General features: G+C 38.6%; 1 protein-coding gene across 1 annotated transcript in view; it reads left to right on the top strand.

The window, feature by feature from the left end:
- nek10 (NIMA-related kinase 10) overlaps positions 1-18629 on the top strand; it is a 76715-nt gene that overhangs the window by 57820 nt on the left and 266 nt on the right. The window contains exons 27-36 of the mRNA XM_007895525.2: positions 941-1130; positions 1532-1618; positions 3162-3293; positions 5397-5451; positions 6573-6616; positions 9240-9340; positions 12619-12729; positions 14208-14316; positions 17361-17413; positions 17606-17667. Of these exons, the coding sequence (XP_007893716.2) occupies positions 941-1130; positions 1532-1618; positions 3162-3293; positions 5397-5451; positions 6573-6616; positions 9240-9340; positions 12619-12729; positions 14208-14316; positions 17361-17413; positions 17606-17667 (944 nt within the window). The remainder of the gene's footprint in view (positions 1-940; positions 1131-1531; positions 1619-3161; positions 3294-5396; positions 5452-6572; positions 6617-9239; positions 9341-12618; positions 12730-14207; positions 14317-17360; positions 17414-17605; positions 17668-18629) is intronic.

Here is an 18629-nt window from a genome sequence, read left to right as displayed (position 1 = left end):
AAATTCATACCCGCGGTGTTTAGACTTCAGAGTTACGAACCAAAGTGCTGCAGAAACCACCTCCTCAATAGTCTCAGTAGCCCAAGCTCCAGCGTAATTCACTTTCAAATCACATAGCTCCAATCCAGTGTTGCTGCAAAATGCACTCTATAAACAGCATCAGTGTGTGATTGCAGTCTCTCCCCACAGTGCATAATTTTTCACGCACAATCCAAAAAATATATGGAATTCATTATCATATTTGACAGTACCATTGGAATGATTTAATAGCTACTCAAATGTTCTCAAATTATATGTTGGTTCTGAAATTAAGGATTTGAATTGCTGTAAATATTATAATATTTTAAAGAGTTTTCCTCCAACCTATTCTCGTTTTTTGTGACCTCAGGAATTGCTAGATATTATTACATTGATAACACAATATTTCTTGCATTTGATATAGTGTTTCTTTGATGGTGTCACAATGTCTTAAAGCACTTTACAGGATTTACTGTGGAGTGCAGCACCTGCATATTTTGTGGGCACCTCAGTGTAAATCAGTCATAAAGTGAATGTCCAATTTTATCTGGGGTATTATTGGTCAGGACACCTGGAGAAACTCCTACTCTTTTTGAACAGTGCCACAGGACTTTTAACATCTGCTTGAACAGGTTGATGAGACCCTGATTTAACATCTCATCCTGAAGGACAGCACCTTCAACAGTATAATACTCCTCCAGTCCTGCATGGAGTTTCAGTCTAGAGTATAGACTATGAGCTCAAAATCCTGAAAGTTCTTGAACTCACAATCTTTAGACTCTAAGGTGAGAGTTCAGTTAACTGAGCCAAGCTGGTACTTTAATCAGGGAATTATTCGTAATTTGCAAAGTATGCAGTATCAGGTTGGTATTTTGTGTTATGAATTTGGCAGTAAAATGCTGTGCTTTTCACTAAATTAAAGGAACATTGTGACAAGTCAAGTCTTGCAAGCAGTAGCGAGGGAGCCAGCCTTAGAAGTGAGTCATCAGAAATAGCAGAGCTCAGTCCATTGGATGACATGCAGACACTACATGCCAAAGATGCTGATGACAGACTCAGTGACACAGTGTTCCTTGATGATAACACTCATTCAGCAGAGAACACTGAAAAAGGTATAGTAAAGGTTTCTTGACATCAGTGCATGAATAGAAATTATGACTAACAAAACATCCAAATTATCATAAATGTTATTTAATACAGAAAAAGTATAACAGATGCAACTAAATTTGGGGAATGTAATATCATGACACACCCCATGGACTGCCAAATAAAATTTCAGGCCGTTTGTGAACAATCACTAGGATATTAATAGTGCAATAGGTAATTCATATATTAATATTCTCTCTTGGGATAAATTCACATATCTACACACTTTGTCACATTAGAACCTGTAAAAGAATTACTTGTTTGATTATGGAAGTCTGTACAAGTAAATGAATGAGCTGTAAAATATCATCATGTCCCTCAGTTTAACTGAAATTCTAAGATTGGTGAACTTCTCTTTTGAGTTCAGATGTCTGTTCTGAAATGGATGATGACTTGGACACATCAGATCACTCCAACAGCTCCAGCCCTAGCCCCACAAAATATTCAACCTTGAGTAAGTAATAGGCATGTGATAAAATAATTAGTACCATCTAAGGGTGATTGTCTATTAATTTATTGTACTAAATGTATGTGGGAATTTCTAACATCAGGACCAAACAGAATATATATTTCAAGGAAATGTAATGTTATTGTGTTTGCGTTTTCTAAACTAGAAGCTGATGGGATATTTGCATGTCCGTACTATTCTAAACATACATGGAAAAATATTCTACCTCAGTCCAGATTCACTCTCGTTTGTGTAGGACTTCAGAGAGTCCAGAATTTGGCAAATTCTTAAATACGGTTTAACGGACTTCAAAGTTAAGACTGGATTCTGGTTGCTCTGAAATGTTACATTAGTCGAGTAAATCTAGAACTGGGTAGAATTTCTCTCCCATTATCTCCACTAAAATCTAGGCAAAACTAAACAAGCAGAACATGATAACACCACTTATCTTATTTTTGATGACAAATTAACTTTGAGAGTTGCAATCTTTTTAGCTGATTTCCTTCATTTTTCTCCGCAACTCCTCTTCTGCTGACTCTTCCAGGCTTTAGTTCCACAAGGCTGTGCTCATTCTTCATGTAGGAGACGACTTAGTGTGTGTCAACAGGCTAATCAAGTACAAAGCAAAATGTCTTAGTGTGGTCCTATTCGCACTCTACATTGATGCACAGGGAGGCACCAGCTGATACCTGACATTTCCCCCTTCTTAGCTCAGGTTGCCAAGTAAGATCACCTAACTCAGCATCGGGAATCAAACCTATGAATTTCTGGGCTGCAAAGCTTGGGTGGGAGGTAGAATGGCCGCATTCTCCCTAGATTGGATGATTAATCTCTGGGCCTTGTCCTTTCTATCTATTTATAGCTTAATGTCAAACCATTTGGGAAACCTTAAGTTTCATCATTTAAAATCAATTAGCTGACAGATTTCAACATTGGTATATTGACTAAATCTTACAGACATAAATCAATAAATATGCAGAGATATTGTTTAAAATCCATGTTGAACAGTTAGCTAAATATAGAACAAAGTCAAAATCTATTTTAGCAATTGAGCAGTTTTGTCACATCCATACTAAAAACAAATGAAGATAATCCTGAAATGTCAAATTTAAAGGAGTTGTGTTTCTTAATTAGCAATGTTGCTGGTAGTACACTGGAACTACATTGTAAAGGACTGTCCTCCTTAGAAGGCTAAAATCACATGTGCAGCGTCATTAGTAACTTGATGACATAGTCGACCATTTTTTAATGCATGAGAAGCCAACCAACATTTGAAGTGAGCCAGCAAAGCTATCAGTACTCATTTTTTTTGCTATATAAACGTTGGAGTCCACAGGTCCACACTCTTTGAAGCAAACCTGTGGTAAAATGAAGTGTGTTAAAATGGGATTCTTTTGTATATCATTGATTTTTAAAAATATATTGACCTTTTCTTTAAAATATTACAGTGATATTTCGTAAACGTTTTTATGAATCTTTTAGCAGTTAACTAATACACTGTTAATCACATCAACAATCTTGTGTGCTAGCTTAATGTTTCCTTTTCTAGGTCATGATTCTTCCTCTAACTTGTTGAGTCAGGGACAATCCACTCAGTCATCATCCAGACCAGGAGTAGTCCAATTCAGCCACAATTTTCACTCTCATTCCCTCGGAAACTCTGACTGCCTTGACATAACAGGTAGATTCCTTTTTCATTTTCATCTGGCTATTGCACTGCTGAGTGCAGTATTTGGATTTGATGAGTCTCTAAGATCTTTTAACATGTTTAATGAAATGGAAACAAAGTATACATCAGATTTATAAAATTGACATGAGTTTTAACTATGTGCAATATGATACATAATCTAAAACTTCTGTAAGGCTTGGAGGAATAGTTCACAAAATAATTATTAATAATAGTCAGATGTATTATACAGGTGGTCTCTCGATAATACTTAGTACAGCATAGAAACCAGTCAGACACCAATCTTGCTTGCCTCCTAAATTACAGATACTGTGAATAACATTATTTACGATACACTATCAGCATGTCACTCTTTAAAGATAGCTTAAGTTTTGCTTTTCATAATAATAATTCTTGCATTTGATATAGTGCGTTATCACATTATCAAAACATCTCAAACTGCTTCATAGGATTTTATTGTAAGATGATTGTGTATCTTTAGGTGAATACAGCAGCCAATTTGCATACAGCAATGTTGCACAAACACCCACAAAGTGAATGACAAGTTTACCTGGATGACTGTTGGCCAGGTCACTGGGAGAAACTACTTGTTTTTTGAAATAGTGCCGTGGCATCTTTAACTTCCACCTTAACAGGCAGAGTCATCCAAAGGATGGCACCTCTGACAATGCAGCACTCCCCCAGCAATGCAATGGAGTATCGGCATGGACTGAGCTCATATTCATGAATTATAATAATACAATAATAATAATAATCCTTGCATTTGATATAGCGCGTTTCAGGTCGGGAGGACGTCCCAAAGCGCTTCACAGAACACACTGTAGAGTGAATTGACTGTATATCTGTGGGCGAACGCGGCAGTCAATTGCGCACAGCAATGTCCCACAAACAGTCGTAGATTGAAAATTACCAATTTATTATTGTTTTTGGTTTTGGAGGGATTATTATGAGGCGTGTGGAGTAAGGAAACTTGCCCAAGGTTTCGCCCTGCCTGGAATTGAACTCACGTCTGTCGCTTGCAAAGCGAGTGCTCTAACCACTGAGCTACAGCTACAGGAATTATGATGATGTTTGCAAATAATTCAACCGCCTAAACTTATATTGGGTCTAATTTAATGATGACTGCTAGAAATAATTCTTCTATGGCGACATCTGTTTTTAATGTTCAATATCAGGTCTCTCCTTCTCTCCCCAGTCACTCTACTGCTAATAATAATCCTTACATTTTAGTTAGCACCTTTCAGGTCAAGAGACATCGAAATGGGCTTCACACTATTTTAATGTGGAGTGATCGTATTTTGTGGGCAAACATGGCAGTCAATTAGCACATGAATTTCTGCATAAATTTTTTATATTTTGGTTGGTAAATGTTAGGGTGCAGACCCCAGTTGCAGTGTAAATAAACCCAGGTTACAACAAAGCATTTATGATGGAATTGTATTGTGCAATGTTAAAGAACAATTAAAAAAGACCAACAGTCAGAACATACTTTTGATGTTTTTTTGTAATCCATTCCATCGAATGCAATTAATATTATTGATACCTATACTTTTTTGATGGATTCATTTGAAGTTCAATGCATTGAACCAAATGGTGAGAGGCAGGATACAGGCAAATCGGTCTGGACACCAAAATGTTTTTATTTTGCAACGCAATTTGCCAAAAATGGTGCGGAATAGATTTTATCATACAATTCTTTCACTTTATACAACAACAATTTCCCAAGAATTGTCCATAACCAACTGATGTTAAAAATAGTAAATTACATTAAGAGAGATTAATGGAAAAATTGGAAAATATGCCTTGTGTAAAACATTCAGCATTCCAATTAAAGTGCTGATCTGTTTGGGGTGATGTTGATAGCCTTGTATATTCAGCACATCACCTTTTATTATTTAAATTAAAGATGTATTTGTGATGATCTGATTTATCTTTGAGCCATGGGTATAATGCACTTTGAGTTATGTGTTAATACTCCAACCTGATCTGATTATTTGTTATCAAAGACAAACTAAGTCATTCATTATGTAAAACAATATATAACCTGTCAGTCTGCAGACGTGCAATTACTCACTTTTCATTTTTTTTTCTTAACAGCCACTTTGCCAAGAAGCATTAGTACTATTGGCACAGAGAGTCAGCATCAGTCTGGGTAAGTAGTCTGCCCATTCTGGTTCAGGTGTTGGTCTACTGATGCACACAGGATTCATGCAGTCTTTTCGACTGCAAGCTTTACAGAAGAGAGGGATATGCTTTTCTTAATAAATAGAATTGTCCAGAATATTTTTTTGTACATAAATAGAAAAACAGTTCTTCTCTTCCCCAATCCAGAAAGACCTTGCACTATTTCTGGGTTTTTTTTTGTTTTAAGATATAACTTTTTGTTTTGCCCTCCTACAGATTTACATTGAAAGTGAAATTTTCTACTGTATTTTGTCATCTGTTTTCATGTGTCATCTGCTTTTAGTTTACTTTCCAACTTCGCCCCATGAGGATTTGTTTCTGATAATCTGATGGTCATTGTGAATTGCTGCTTTTCTTCTATGAACCAAATTCTTTCTTCTATGATACAATGTCTCTTGTGTTCTGTGGGTTGAGGCTGTGGGTTGTGCCTCAATAGTGATTCCTGGATACAAGCAAAATAGAAACTCTTTTAAGAAAGAAAATCATTGTTTTTTTCTTGTGCGGTCTTTTCTATAGATTTGGACATGATTGGTTCTGTTCACATTTCGTGCTGCAGTGGCAAAAATAAATTTTCTTCCAAACCACCTTCCAATAATATGTGTGGTTAGCTGTTTTCTCCAGTGGGAATTTCTTCCAGGTCAATACATAACCAATAAAGGGACCCCCTGTTATAACACACCCTCCAAATAGCTCTGGCTTGCATATAATCCTGTGGATCCTTGGTAACAAGAAGTACAGTACACCTGGCTTCCAGCACTGACAGGGTGGCTTCTGAGCTAAACAAAAACTCTTAAAGGCATAACCACAAGAAGATTGAAAAGCGAGTTTAGGAGATTTTTTTTCACACAAAATTGTTGGGATGTGAAATGCCGTGGCAAGTAAGATGGTAAAGACAGAGTCCATTGTGGGTTTCAAGAAGGAAAGAGACAAGACACATAAAAGTTACAGGCTTGAAGGCGCGTGAGCAGGGCAGTGAGAATGAATGGACAGCTTGCTCTGACAGCCAGGACAGACTTCACAGATTGAATGACCTCCTTCTGTGCTGTAAATTTCTATGATTCTGTAATTCTAACTGCAATTCCTTTTCAGACCTGGAGAAAAGTCAGGGAGATCAAATACCAAGGCAAGACCAGGTACTGAATAAACCACATTTATTCTAAAGCAATTCTTTGATTTATTAGATTTGTTGATTGTCATTTGTGGAGTGATGCCTTGGTATTTTTCTTTGTCTTGCTTGTTTAGACCTCCTACCACTAGGTTTACTGCTGCCATTGCCTTCAGGTGGGATCAGAGCTCACTCCAAGAGAACAACAAATTCCTTCAGTGCAGGGTGGCAATGTCATAGTCTGCCAGATGTAATGCTTCGGAGACTGAAGGATCATGGTAGTTATATGAGATTTCAGGAAAGGGAAATAGAATTAGGGAGATTGTACAGGGAAAACATAAAGTGAGAGATTCATAGTGTTATTATCTAAAGAACAAAGTTCATAATACACAAAACGAGTATGCAGCTTTTGGGGGTAAATAATACTTTTTATTATTTGTTTAGATGAAGCAGCATCATGGTAACGTAGAGTTTACTAGCAATGATGTTGCGTTATGCTCTCAGCTTCAGAAAAGCAAACGTGCACTCTAAGTACAGGGCTGTGGAATAGTGAAAGTGGGAACTGGAAAAGGCCATTAGGTGCAATGACAACAACTTTGCATTTATATTGTGCCCTTCATGCAAGATAGTGTCTTGGAGTACAATAAGCCAATCGCTTTTTAGTGTTCCTCAAATGGGACTGGGAGGTAATTAGTTATATGTAAAAAAAATCAAGGAAATACTTTTGTTAATAATTCTAATATCTTGGACTTCTTTCACTTGATAAACACAAGTGAACAATCCCAGCTACAGTAAGAGTAGATTCAGTTTCCTGCAGCTGAGAGGATCCTGATCTTATCCTTTGTTATAAATTCTACTACTATTACTACTATTACTACAACTACTCCTACTACAACTACTACTACTATTATTACTACTACTATTACTACTACTGCGCGTGACCGGCATTGGGTCATCGCTACCTCCACAGCAGCCGATCACACGCAGTATCCCAAGCCTCCTGATGCTCAATGCCTGAATCAGCTGTGAACTATCATACCCAGGTGTGGCTTTGAAGCTCATGAGGCCATCTCCAAGTACAGTCGAGTCTCGAGTCATGGTGTGACTGAACATCAAGTGCGAGAACCTAGTGCACAGGCAATATCAATTCTCCTTAACTAAAATTGTAGTTTTAGCTGAAGTGGAGGTTCCTAGCTGTTTTAGCTTTACTTTTAAAGTTTATAATAAAATAATAATCCTTGCATTTGATATAGCGTTTTTCACGTCTCCTAGATGTCTCAAATTCGCTTAACAGAATATACTGTAAAGTGAATTGACTGTGTATTTGTGGGCAAAACGTGGCAGCCAGTTGCGCACAGAAGTGTCCCACAAACAGTCATGGATTGAAGTGACCAATTTATTAATGTTTTTTTTTCTTGAGGGATTATTTTCGGGCATGTGGAGCAAGGAAATCCTAGGTTTCGCCCTGCTGGGAATTATACCCAGGTCTCTTGCTTGCAAGGCGACTGCTTTAAACACTGAGCTACAGGACTCCATGTTATCTGTGGATAGTACAGAATAATTACATTACCTATGTAAGCACATGTTCAGAGTTGTAAAAGGAAATTTTAGGACATGTAAGAGGAAGCTAGGAGGTTCTTCTTTATACAGAAGGTAATCAACAACTGGAATGGGTTACCAGGAAGGATGGCTAAAGCCATGTTACTGGACTCATTTTACAAATAACTTGATGCTGTATTGGGAAGATGATGCAAATGGTATTTTGGAAGGATGTGATCAAATATGTAGTAGATCCTTTTTTAAATGTCATCATTGGTAAAAACTTCATCTGAATCTCTCTTGTGAATATGTGAAGAGTCCATTAACAAATTATAAATGATAATAAGTGGTGTTTAAAAAAAAGCAAAAGCAATGATACATTATTTTTTGCAAAAATTATATCAATGTATTCAAAAAAAGTACACAAATAACTGTTCATAATATCAGGGGACGGATAATAATAATAATTATAATCCTTGCATTTGATATAGAGCCTTATCACGTCTTCAAGATGTCTGAAATGCTTCACAGACAATATTGTAAAGTGAATTGACTGTATATTTTATGGGTGAAAGGCAGGAGCGAATTGCACATAGCAGTGTCCCACAAACATTCGTGACCAAATTATTATTATTATTATTTTTTTTGAAGGGATTATTATCGCTGGAAAAGTGATCCGCTAATCGACTAACAGCCGGGTTCCTACTTACTGCTAGGTAAACAGAGGCGTGTGGAGTAAGGAAACCTGCCTAATCTTTCACCCTGTCCGGGAATCAAACCCAGGTCCTTTGCTTGCCTTGTCCTCCTCTAACCACTAAGCTACCGGACACTAGATAAGAGTTTGGGGCTGATTGATGAGTTTTTGTGGAAAGTACAAACTATCCCTTTCAGGGTAGTATTGTGCTGGTATTTACAAGGTAAAACGACTTCTAGAAATGTAATACAACTTGATTCCTTTCCTTTAATTAAAATAAGTCATTATATTCATATCACCCCTTGTGTGCTTCCCTCAAAACACTTAGTTTTGAGTTGAAATCTGATTGTGTGACCATTATATATTCATATGAAGAAACCGAAGTTGACAGTTTATCTTATATGATTCTCATTTACAGCATCAGCAGGAATAGCAGTGTCGCAAAGGAAAGTACGTCAAATCAGTGACCCTATCCAACAGATTCTCATTCAGCTTCATAAAATTATCTACATTACCCAGGTTTGTAAATTATATATTCCAATTAATATGATTCATTACATTTCTCTCACATTAGTGTTTATTATTCATTGCTGTTAAATTTACATCTGGCCAGCATTCATTTTGAGTAAATGCTATTCCATTGGTTTCAGTTTCTAAAAAGCACAACCTAAATTTAATGTGGTTAATAACCGCATGATTTATGGCACTGAGCTTGAAACAAATTGTCATTTTATTCCCAATTGAATATCATCTGCAGAAAATATGAACGGAATGTATACAACATTTTTTTGGTGTAAAGCACTTTTCTGCCCTGTTATGAAATTATCTTGCAATTAATTTTATTATTTTAGATTTAATAGCTTTAGCAGTATAAATTATTTACTGGTCTTGTGTCAAATGTTTTTTTCTGGATCCACACTGGGAGGTTTGTAAGGTTGTAACTAATAAAGGCTTTAATATGTGTCTTTTCAGTTTCCCTTTCCCTATATTCTAGACAAACAATTTAATGAAGAACAACAACAAATTACACTTGTATAGAGCCCTTCACGTCGGAAAGACGTCCCAGGGCACTGGACATTCAGGAGTTGGAGCTAGGAGTTGAAGTCAGAAGGGGAGGAGGGCAGTGGGGGTGGGATGGTGGCTGAGGGCCAGGTCAAAGTGGAAGTTCTTCAGATGGGACTTGAAGGATGCAAGGAGAGGGTGAGGTGCAGGGATTGTCGGATAGAGTTCCAGAGTGTAGGGGCAGAGATGCTGAATGCCCGACCACCAATGGCGGGGCGGGAAGTGTGGGGCTGAAGCAGACCAGTGTCCGCCGAGTGGAGGGACCAGACAGGCTGATATAGGGTTATGAGGTCGGAAAGATAGGGAGGAGCAAGACTGTGGAGGGCCTTGAAGGTAAGAACGAGGGTTTTGTACTCGATTCTCTGATGAATGGGGATCCAGTGAAACTGGGCAAGAACAGGGGCGATAGGTTCCCGGAGCCTGGTGGGGGCGAGGATATGAGCTGCTGACTTCTGAATAATCTGCAGCTTGTGTAGGAATGAGTTGGGAAGTCAGGCAGTTGGTGTAGTCAAGCCGGGACATAATGAAAGCGTGGATCAGGGTCTCGGCGGCCTGTGATGAGAGGCAGTGGCGGAGGCGACCAATGTTGTGGAGGCGTGGAAAGGCAGAACGAGTCACGGCACGAATGTGGGGTTTGAAGGATAGCTGAGGGTCGAAAAGGACACCAAGGTTTTGGATTGGCTCGGTGAGCTGAATAGTGCAGCCATGAATGCTGATAGTGTCAGTGACTGATGTGAGGAGGCGCTGCCGGGAGCCAAGCAGGAGGGTCTCTGTCTTGCCAACACTGAGCTGGAGGAAGTTGGCTCCCGTTCAAGACTTGATGTCAGACAGACAATTAGCCAGGACATCAACAGGCCTGGAGTCGAGGGTGGAGGCGGTGAGATAGAGTTGGGTGTCATCCGCATACATGTGGAAATTGACCCCATGCCTGCGGATGACATCGCTGAGCGGGAGCATGTATAGATTGAAGAAGAAGGGACCGAGGACAGGGCTGCCCCACGTGATAGCGAGGGGGCTAGAGGAGAAGCCGTTGGTGGCCATGAACTGCAGGCGGTGGGAAAGGTAGGATTGGAACCAGTTATGAACAGAACCATTGAGGTGGAGGTGAGAGGATACGCGATGGAGAAGAAAAGAGTGGTCAACAGTAACAAAAGCGGGCAAGAGGTCGAGAAGGACGAGGAGACAGAGAGAGCCCTGGTTGCAGGTGGACAGAATCATTTGTCACTTTGACCATTTCGGTCTGTGCTGTGAGCAGCACAAAACCCAGATTGGAGGGTTCATGGAGGGAATGCTGGGAGAGGAAAGAGCGAAGCTGGGAAGCAACGACTCGTTCCATGATCTTTGATAGAAAAGGAAGGTTTGAAATGAATCGAATATGTTAGAGACCATTTGTTTTTAGAAAAGATGGTGCTCTGTATTTATTGCATTAGTAATAAGTCTATAGTTAACTTTGGAATGTTCAAAATTGGTTCAATGAAGTGGTTTTATTTGTACTTTGTAGTAAGTGACAGTTAAGGAATTCAAGGCCGAAAGTGGTTACAGATTGTGCATACTGAGGGTTGGTCGTGATGTTCCTTAGTAGCAGGCACATTGGGAGGCATTGAGAATCACAACATATGAGTGATGCTGGTTTATTATTCCCATTGCTGTATTAAACAAGATGCCTGTTAATTTTTTTCTATGATGTTGAGAAAAGCATGGATTTCATTAACATGTTAAATATTTGGATTCCAATAACTGCAAAATAAGGGTGACCTTTTTAAAAATTATCAATCATCAAATGGACAATACCTTTAAAAGCAAAGCTTTGAATATAATATTGTCAAACTTCAAGCTTATTTTGCAAAAATATTTATTTTTATTTAATATAAAAATCCTTGCATTTGATAAAGGGTTGTCGAGATGTCTCAAAATGATTCACAAGACATTCTGTAAAGTGGTGGAGCTGGATTTTGTGGGCAAATGTTGCAGCAATTTACCCAGAGCAAGGTCCCTAAAACAGCCATGAGTGACTGACCAACTTTATTTGGGGGATCATTGGCCAGGGCACCAAGAGAAACTCCCTTCTCTTTTCGAGCAGTGTTATGGGATCTTTGTTTTGGTCAGCCGGGTGTCTGACACATGCGGAAAACACTCACCATCCTTAAGAGTATCCAAACCAAACTGAGATTTCCACACATCCCACTTACACATGGAAATCACAGAGTCAGATTGTTGGAATGGTATCCACACTCTCTCCCTGGAAGGACACATCCTACTTACCTAATTCCAGAAAGTATGAGGCGCAGGTTGGCAAGAGCCAAGGCTTGGGGATCCCAGAGTGTGCGTTGGGGTACTACTGGGCCTGAGTTTAACATTTCATTTGAAGGATGGCACTTCCAACAACACAGCACACCCCCAGCACTGCATCCATGTCAAAATCACTGCATCAGAGTGAACTCAAAATCCCAACATAGGGCAGACGCACTGATTTTAATATAATGTATTAGAGTTAATTTTAACGACTTGCTTGCCAGCTTGCCATAACCTTATAATATTAAAAAATATATATTTCTGAAGCTGTTAGTTCGAGTTCTGTGGGAGCAGTCAATGGTTGCAGAGGTTGCTGTTATTAAGTTCTTTGTGATATGAATGAAATATTCCAGCTAGTTACATTTGTTGGTGGCACAATGATTAATAGTGTAAATGAAAAGTTCCCTCACATTTCAAGCAATTTGATTTTCCTTTTTTCACAGCTTCCACCTACTTTACACCACAACTTTAGAAAAAGTGTTATTGAGAGATTTAAGAAGTCGTTATTCAGTCCACAGAGCAATCCCTGCAACTTGAAAGCAGAGCTTAAAAAGGTATGTCATCATACCTTGGGTAAAATGATCAAATGCAGACTCTAAAAACTCAGCATTCAATCATTACTCAAGTGTACTCACAAACCAAATTGAAAAAAATCTTACTGAGAGCTTTGAATCACTTTTATTAATTGCAGAACCTTGACGCATACTGTTTAGCTTTCCCTTCCGTTCCTGAAGGGGATGGTGACTCTGTTACTCAGGCATGAGTAACCCTTTAACACTTTATCCAAATATCCTAAGCAGTAAATAACAGCAGGCAATATGACTTCAAGGAAAGAGGAAATCAAAGATATAGCCAATTTGGCTCTCACCCAAAGTATACACACACACACTTCCTAGCAGAAACGACCGGTTAGCAATTAGGAAGCCCAAGCAGAATGAGGTCAACTAAGGTAACCCTCCCACTGTCTCAGCTGTGGTTAATTTAGTGCAGACTGGGTATTGTACAGAGAATTTACACATCTGTATGGAGTTTCAGTTAAGTGACGGTGGCTTTCCCAAATGAAGCAGTAGAGAAGCTAATGCACATTTTGGCGATGGTGAAGTCTGTTATGGTTCAGACTGTGTCACCTGGGGAAGCTTGTTTGACATTGATTGATATTATGAATATTAAAAGTGGTTTTAGCTTTTTTGCTGATGACACATTGATTATTTGCTCAATCCAGTATTTAAAATTAGTGGGCTGGGAATACTATTATGCTACCAATTTACAGACCAACCCAGCCATAATAATAATAAACCTTGAATTTGATATAGCACCTTATCATGTCTTCGAGACATCTCAAAGCACTTCACAGAATATATTGTAAAGTGAATTGACTGTATATTTTGTGGGTGAAACAAGGCAGCCAATTGCGCACAGCAGTGTCCCACAAAGAGTCGTGGATTGAGTGACCAAATTACTATTATTTTTTTGAAAGGATTATTACCCCAGAAAAGCGATCTGCCAATCAACTAACAACCGGGTTCCTACTTACTGCTAGAAAAAGAGAGGCGTATGGAGTAAGGAAACTTGCCCAACATTTTGCGTTGCTGGGAATCGAACCCAGGTCTCTTACTTGGGGGGCGAGTGCTCTAACCACTGAGCTACAGGAGTATCAGGCTTCTCGGGGTGACCATATTTCTAGACAATTAATATTTTTACTTCTGGGCCAACAGGCTGTTCAACCCTGTTTCCATTGCTACCGTTCAACACTGCTTGCTTTTCATTCAAACCTCGTTTGACAGAGAAGGAAGTAGTTTACTGTGAAAGGGATTTTCAAACTACATGGTAGTTATGCAATACTTGTGATGATATAATGTGTCTAAGTTTTCAGTAAGTGCTTTGAAAAGTAATGAAAAGGTAAATATAGTACTTGAAATTGTGGAAATTGATTTATCTAAGCTCAATTCTTTCCTATTTCTTTGAGGCTTCAGCCAGCACATGTAACATGTTGAAACAGGTGTGCTTTATTTCCTAATTTTTTTTCTGGCAGCTTCTGCAGGGTTCTCCTGAATTGATTGAGCTGAACTTTGTGACAGCAGATTGTAGTTTAATGCATCAGACATCAAGAGAGAATTCAGTGTTTCCTGGAGACAGGGCAGGTAATATGTGCAAGTTTTTTTTACTTTGGGATCAGACAGATGTATTATCTTATTCTGTACATCCATGTTTCCAATGAAAGGGGTTTTGAAAACAGCTGGATGGAAATCCTCACAGTACTTATCCTTCTGAGGAAGAAGAACAGAATAGCTGCACTCAACTCTGCCAACATCATATCACTGTATGATGGGGAAACTGGAGATTGTAACCAGACAAAACTGCAGCATCTTCTAACCACATGCTGTCGTATGCTAAATGAATTTAGTTCAACTGAGATATTGGCAGAAGTGTAATGACTCCACAGTTAGAATCATACATTTCAATGTTTATATAAATGTGTTCTTAGTGGGAAACTTCCAACATTTGCTTGGAAACAAGTTTAGTGCTATTGAATCATTACAAGTATTATTAGGTGACAACAATAGCAATTAGCACTTGTATAACACGTTTCACTTACAATAACACCTTGAAATGCTTTCCAAACATGAGGGGGATCTTACATGTTAGTGACTGAAATCACATTTGGTGGCTGTTAAGTTTTAATACAGTTCATTTTCCTAAGTGAAAACTTATTGGCCAAGGGTTTATTTTGAGTTGTTTATGCCTTTGATTTTTTTGTGCACGTCTCTTTTTCCTCATTTCTATTTTATCTGGTTTATATAACTAAATTATGAAGAATGAGCTATAAATCAAACAGCTCACTGCCTAGCCTCGAGCTGTGCATTCTGGACCGTAACAACTCTCTGTGTAAAACAATGTCTCCTTCTCTCCCCTCTGATTCTTTAGCCAATTATCTTAAATCTATGTGCCCTGGTTACTGACAACCTGCCAGTGGAAACAGTTTCTCCTATCTACTCTATTGACACCCCTCATAATTTTGAACACCTCTATTAAATCTCCCCTTAACCTTCTCTGCTCTAAGGAGAACAATCCTAGCTTCTTTAGTCTCTCCACATATCTAAGTCCTTGGTCCCTGATACCATTCTGGTAAATCTCCTCTGCACCCTCTCCAAGTCCTTGACATGCCCGACAGTGGAATGTCAGAATCGAACCAGCCCTCTGTGGCGGTCTCTGTAGTCCAGTTCCTGAGCCAAGCAGGTCCATGGTATCCCAGGGCACTGCTAAGGACAGCATAGCCATCTTGGCTCATCGGCAGGACCTGGAAGGGCAAACCAGTCACTGGGGGCAGGGAGTCATTCCACTCAGTTCCTGTTAACCCTGCAGCCAAAGCCCTAACAGCTGGGGTGGTCCTAGCTGGCCAAGCAGCGGGAAAGCAATAAATATATCACTGATAACTCTTGACTGGTTTTGATTAACATTCTGCCCATGTGATGATTATCACCAGTGAAAATTATCATGTCACTAATCACATATTTTATCCTCTGTTTTGTCTTTGAACTTCATTTTAATAGATCAATATTTCTGCATTCAGGCTCTGATTTCGACTATGTTAGCCACAGAGATTAATCCTGAAGATAAGCAACAAAGTACTGATCTTGATCTTAGCTTCTAAAGCTTAGCTAATGTTGTCTTACAAACTAAAGTGAGGTTTTTACTCTTAAGTGCATCCATGGGGAAACTTTAATTATGGGCTATTATACCACAACAGGTAAACTGGGCATAGATAGAGGTCATGCATATGTACACTTTCAGTCAACCTGAACAATATAACTGCACACTCTAAATTATTTTACATAAATGTGGTAATGCAATTTATAGCTAAACTGTTATTAGGGTCAAATTCATGATATGTTGACTGCAGGTCAAGCCCATGAATCATTAAAATTGCACGTTCAACTCGTTTGGATAAACAGGCCAATCAATGACACAAACAATCAAGCTGCCAAACTCAATTATTCATATCAAAACAAAACTCTATTCATAATCTTTTGAAACATTTATGGATTACATATTAACCCTGCACATTGCCCACCTCTCTGATTTTAACTTCATGCCTAATGTTGCTTCTTAACATTTCATTTACGTGCCTGCCGAATCCAGCATATTCAAGCAGCTGAAACAAATACTTTTTCAGTGCAAAAAGTAATATTGATGCCTCCAACTGCAATGTATAAAATAAGTAAGTTCACAAACAACAGTGATAGAAAAGCACACATCAGTCATGTTGCGAATGTTGAGATAGGTTTCATTCAGTCAATACTGATCCCCAGTATTAAAAGAATGAACTATGATGAATGGCTAGATATGTTAGCTCTTGAAAAGGTTTATTGTGGAGGGGACCTGATAGAAGTAAACAACATTTTTTTGGCACAGAAAGCCATTTGGCCCATCGTGTCTATGCTGTTGCTATCTTTGTGTTGTTTATTGTTATTATATGTCAAGTGTAAGGCTTATTATTATTAATAATAATCATTATTCAATCTTTACATTGATAAAGCCCCTTTCAAGTCAAAAGACATCTCAAAGTGTTTCATAGGATAAACTGTAAAGTACAATGACTGTGTATTTTGTACGCAAATGTTAATCCCATTTTCTAGCCCTTTTCCCATATCCATTAAACCCCTAACTTCTCGGATGCTTATCCAGTTTACATTTGATCTAGCCTCACTTGTGGTTACTACTTCGTGATTTATTTTTCTTTCACTTTCCAATCACTTGTGGTAATCGTAAAGATAAGACTTCGCAAGGCAAAATGGCACAGGTTCAAGGTTGTAGAGGGCAACTTTAGGCTAGACACTAGGAACCTATTTACACCAGGGGTAATTAGTTGCTAGAACAGGTTATCAGGAAGTGTAGTTGAAAGCTGAACACTTGACTCAATTGAAAAACATTTTGATTATGTTAAGGGAAGGGATGAGTATACTGGAAAGATGAGATCAAATGGGTCAAAGAGCTTTCTTCATCCAAACATCTATTGTGCTGTGTGAAATGACAGTGTTTTGGATGGAATTCTAATCAGCAGTCGTGGAGTAGTGGAGTAACTAATTTTTTCCTATGGTGCTTTTTGAATAAGAGCCTTTATTTGCTGTTCTATGTTTTTTGTCTGTTTTTTTCTTGCAATGACGCATTCTCTGTTCAATTTCAGTGAATAGCTACAGCTACGAATATGAGGAGGGAATAACATACGAGCAGATGCAGGTTGGTGCTATTTTATTTTCCATGCTGAAATGTTTGTCTTCTCCACATTACTTCTGTACAGGAAGTTACTCAAATCTATTAGAAATTTAATCAGTTATTTTTGCAGATTATATATGAAAAGAAACATATTCAGATTTTCATCATCCAAAAGTGCCACGTGTTCAAATATTCTGTTGCTTGTTTGTTCTACAGACGATTATTGAAGAGGTTCTAATGGAAAGCGGCTATTATGATATCCTGAACACAGTGAACAGGCGAGTGCATAAAGCTCCACTCATAGTTAATTATTTATATTTAGTTTAAAACCTGGTGGAAATGGTTTTCAAAGCCCCTGCAACCCTCTCATCTACAGTCAGTATAAGGGGTGGTTAACATAGGAGGTTCAGCAAAGTTAAACTGGTGAGGAAATTACAAGACGAAAGCTGAACTTTGTGCACTCTGCCTTGCAAAGAACATTGACATATTGGAGAGATTTCAAAAAGAAAGAGCTAAGTTGTGAGGACAGGTTTGCAAGTCTGAATTTGTTCTGGGAATGAGACTGAGCTATAACCTAGGACTTGCTTTAAAATGATGCTGTGAAAAATGTGATTATATGCTAATCATTACATTGTTGAAGACTGTAGTCCAACAGTGGTTAATTAATTGTCGGGTATTAATTCTACCCCAACTCCGGCACAGTGATTTGGCACAAACCTTCCACTTCCAATGCTGATGTTGAAGTAAGCAGATTTAGAGTCCCATAGCTTAGCAGTTAGCCTGCTTGCTTCAAAATCGAGAGGATCCAGTTTCAATTCCCAGGCCAGGCAAAACCTTAGGCAAGTTTCCTTACTCCACGTGCCTCTGTTTACCTAGCAGAAACCCGGTTGTTAGTCGATTGCCGGATCGCTTTCTGGGGATAATAATCTTTCTCCTCCGAACAAAAACTTTCACTCGATGCACGACTGTTTGTGGGATACTGCTGTGTGCAATTGCTGCCGAGTTTCGCCCACAAATGCACAGTCAATTCACTTTACAATATATTCTGTGAAGCGCTTTGAGACGTCTAGAAGACATGATAAGGTGCTTCCTTAAGGTGATAAGGATTAAAATTTGACTTAAACGATGAGAGGAGAACCAGAGAGAATAGGTTACAATTAACAAGGTATTGAAGGACTAGAAGCCTTTTTTTTACACAGAATAGCAGGTCTGTGGAGCAGTCTGCTTTAAAAAAAGCTGT

This window comes from Callorhinchus milii, unplaced genomic scaffold, assembly GCF_018977255.1.
Source record: "Callorhinchus milii isolate IMCB2004 unplaced genomic scaffold, IMCB_Cmil_1.0 Scaffold2, whole genome shotgun sequence".
In the NCBI taxonomy this organism is placed as follows: domain Eukaryota; kingdom Metazoa; phylum Chordata; class Chondrichthyes; order Chimaeriformes; family Callorhinchidae; genus Callorhinchus; species Callorhinchus milii.
The sequence above is the reverse complement of the archived record's forward strand: the minus strand, read 5'-3'. Positions and strand labels throughout refer to the sequence as shown.